Source organism: Porites lutea, chromosome 4, assembly GCF_958299795.1.
Source record: "Porites lutea chromosome 4, jaPorLute2.1, whole genome shotgun sequence".
Lineage (NCBI taxonomy): Eukaryota > Metazoa > Cnidaria > Anthozoa > Scleractinia > Poritidae > Porites > Porites lutea.
The window spans coordinates 6,350,781-6,353,280 of record NC_133204.1 but is presented as its reverse complement, the minus strand read 5'-3'; the positions used below and the strand labels follow the sequence as shown (position 1 = coordinate 6,353,280).

The following is a 2,500-nucleotide window of genomic DNA, read 5'->3' as shown; positions in this document are numbered from 1 at the left end:
AAATGTATAAAAAAAAGATTATAGTAAAGGTACAATTACTTTTGAAGAGTCAACTTTAAGCAGTTGATGATGTACAATTATCCTGAATGATTCTGATTGTTGTCAGCATGTGCACTGTTATTTATACTTTCTACGCCAGGTACTCGCTCATGGCATGGCAGTGGCCAACTCGAATGCCTAAGCTCATGTAAATGATGCAAACGTCTAAGTATAATCCAAAAAATAGAGAACAAAGGGGGGGGGGGGGGGGAAGCCACATGATTTAATCATCAAATGTTAGTTTCAACAATCATTTGGACTTGGTTAGCCCCAACAAGTGCATGCTGCAATTTTTTCAATTAACAACTATGATATAAAACTAGGGTATCTAAAAGATAGTAATGCTGCGGCACATTCTCTTGATACTGGCATTAGTTAGGCAGTGGGACTTAAAAAAATCGAAAATGACATTGAGTGTCCTATTTACATGTTGGAAAGTACTAGAATAATTACTATCAGTCTATATAAAGAACTCGTGGGAACGTTGTTTAAAAAATGATCAAGTGGTGATCAACTCTGGTTTTCCCACAGTAAATTGTAGGAAACGATAGAAATTCAGATTGTTTATCCATATATTTAATATAGGGTGTACTATCTTTTCTCTGGAAACATGATACTTTTCTTGCTGTTTATTGCACTTTATTAAGTAACAGTTATTTAGCTATATATTTATAGAAAACAACAACACAAAAAACAAAAAAAAAGAAAGAAGGAAAAATGAGTTCGGTAGGACTCGAATCCGGCACCATCGGCTCGACGCGACTACACCTCACCAGTACACCACAGAGACTGGTTACGTAATGTTGGGAAAAGTCTTTAATTTAATTCCTTTTCCGTGAAACTTTCGCCAGCAAGATGATCGCCAGCCGCATTAATCGAGCTATTAACAGCAAAAAAACAATGTAAACACATATTCCATGGCAATGAATGAATGAAAGAACATAATTATGCTTTTCAAAACGCCGATACACGTCCTCGTCTGCAACGTAGGACACAAAACATATGTTTTGTTATCTCGATTTCCGCTGTTATTTTGAAGCGAATGGTCAAAATCACATCCACTTTCGGCTCATACAGGTTCTTAAGAATAGCATGGAATGACATTTTCTCACTTTCACATCACCTTCTAGCAAGCTGGAATTTGTATATCCCCCGTGTTGCGGAGTTGAAGAGCAAATACTCATCTTCTCGTCAGGTTTAACACCTGGACGAGTCAAAGGCTCTTGAATTGAAATCCAATCCCCAAGTTAACCATCGCACTCATCTGAAAGACTCCTGCGTGTCTTAAATTTGGTAAGACCTCTAACCGTTCTGTAGAAAATTTGCTACAAAGAAAACTCTGAGTCTGGGTAGCGAACGATTCGAACTTCCCCGTCTTTTTATTTGACTTGTTTGTGGCGCAATGCACTCTGGTTAAATGCAATGCATTGCGGTAAAAAGTGTGGTTAAATGCAATGCATTGTGGTAAAAAGTGATGAATTCGAGAATTCGTCGCCCCTTATATATTTCCCTTAAATCCTGATTATGTTGCTGCTTGCTCCCTACGGTCGCTCCGCAGCAATAAGTAAACAACAGGTATAAAATAAAATAAGAACAAACATTCCTCCGGACTTTACCACTCAATACCATAGTGAACATAGTGAACTATCTACAGGCTTACATTATTTATTATCGGAGCACGGGAGAAATTCCATGGAAGTTGACAAAAATGTGTAAAGAATGCTATGAACCGTAATGAAACAGCTTTTCAACTACACGTTGTTACATTGAAAAGCATTTATGATTTTCACTGGCTCTCACAAACCCTTCCATTCATCTGGGCCCGGTCCCTGAAAGGCCCATTAGCGCTAATCCAGAATTAAAATGTTGTTCCATTTTTGTAGTTATCTTCCTATGTATTGCTTAGAGTAACATTTTGTGTTATCATTATAAAGAAATATCGAAATAAAGGCTCAAGTTACCTGTCCTTAGACAGGAAAACCTTGCCTAACATTTGGCTTAATCCTGGGTTAAAGTTAACTTTCTTTTGAGGAACCTGGCCGTGACTTTGAAGCAGTTACTGAGATATGTTATTGTTTATTTTGTTTTGTTAATAGTGCCTGATGAACCAGTTGCAAGCACATCTGCAATCAGTTTAGGGAAGAGGAAACAACAAATGCAGAGAACTCCCAAAGGTGGCCCCAAGAAAGCTCGTCGGTGATCTATGCGCAAAAACTGTCCAAAGAGTAAGGAAAAAAAGTGGGGCTAAGAATTCGGAAACTATGGATAGTGAATATTTAACAATTAATGAATGAGGCTGAGTATCTTATGAAGAATTATGGACATCGAGGAGGGTGTGGCCGAGGCGGATAACACCCTCCGAGATCTCCATAATTCTTCATATGATACGAAAGCCGAATTCAATAATTGTTTTATTATTCATTCAAAATAATTCCTAGTTTAAAAACATAGCTAAAACATA

The 2,500-nt window shown here is 37.6% G+C and overlaps 1 protein-coding gene across 1 annotated transcript in view; it reads left to right on the top strand.

The window, feature by feature from the left end:
- LOC140934087 (cytidine and dCMP deaminase domain-containing protein 1-like) overlaps window positions 1-2,500 on the top strand; it is a 4,583-nt gene that overhangs the window by 1,682 nt on the left and 401 nt on the right. The window contains exon 2 of the mRNA XM_073383771.1: window positions 2,136-2,500. This exon is cut by the window's right edge and continues 401 nt beyond it. Within this exon, the coding sequence (XP_073239872.1) occupies window positions 2,136-2,239 (104 nt within the window). The 3' untranslated portion in view covers window positions 2,240-2,500. The remainder of the gene's footprint in view (window positions 1-2,135) is intronic.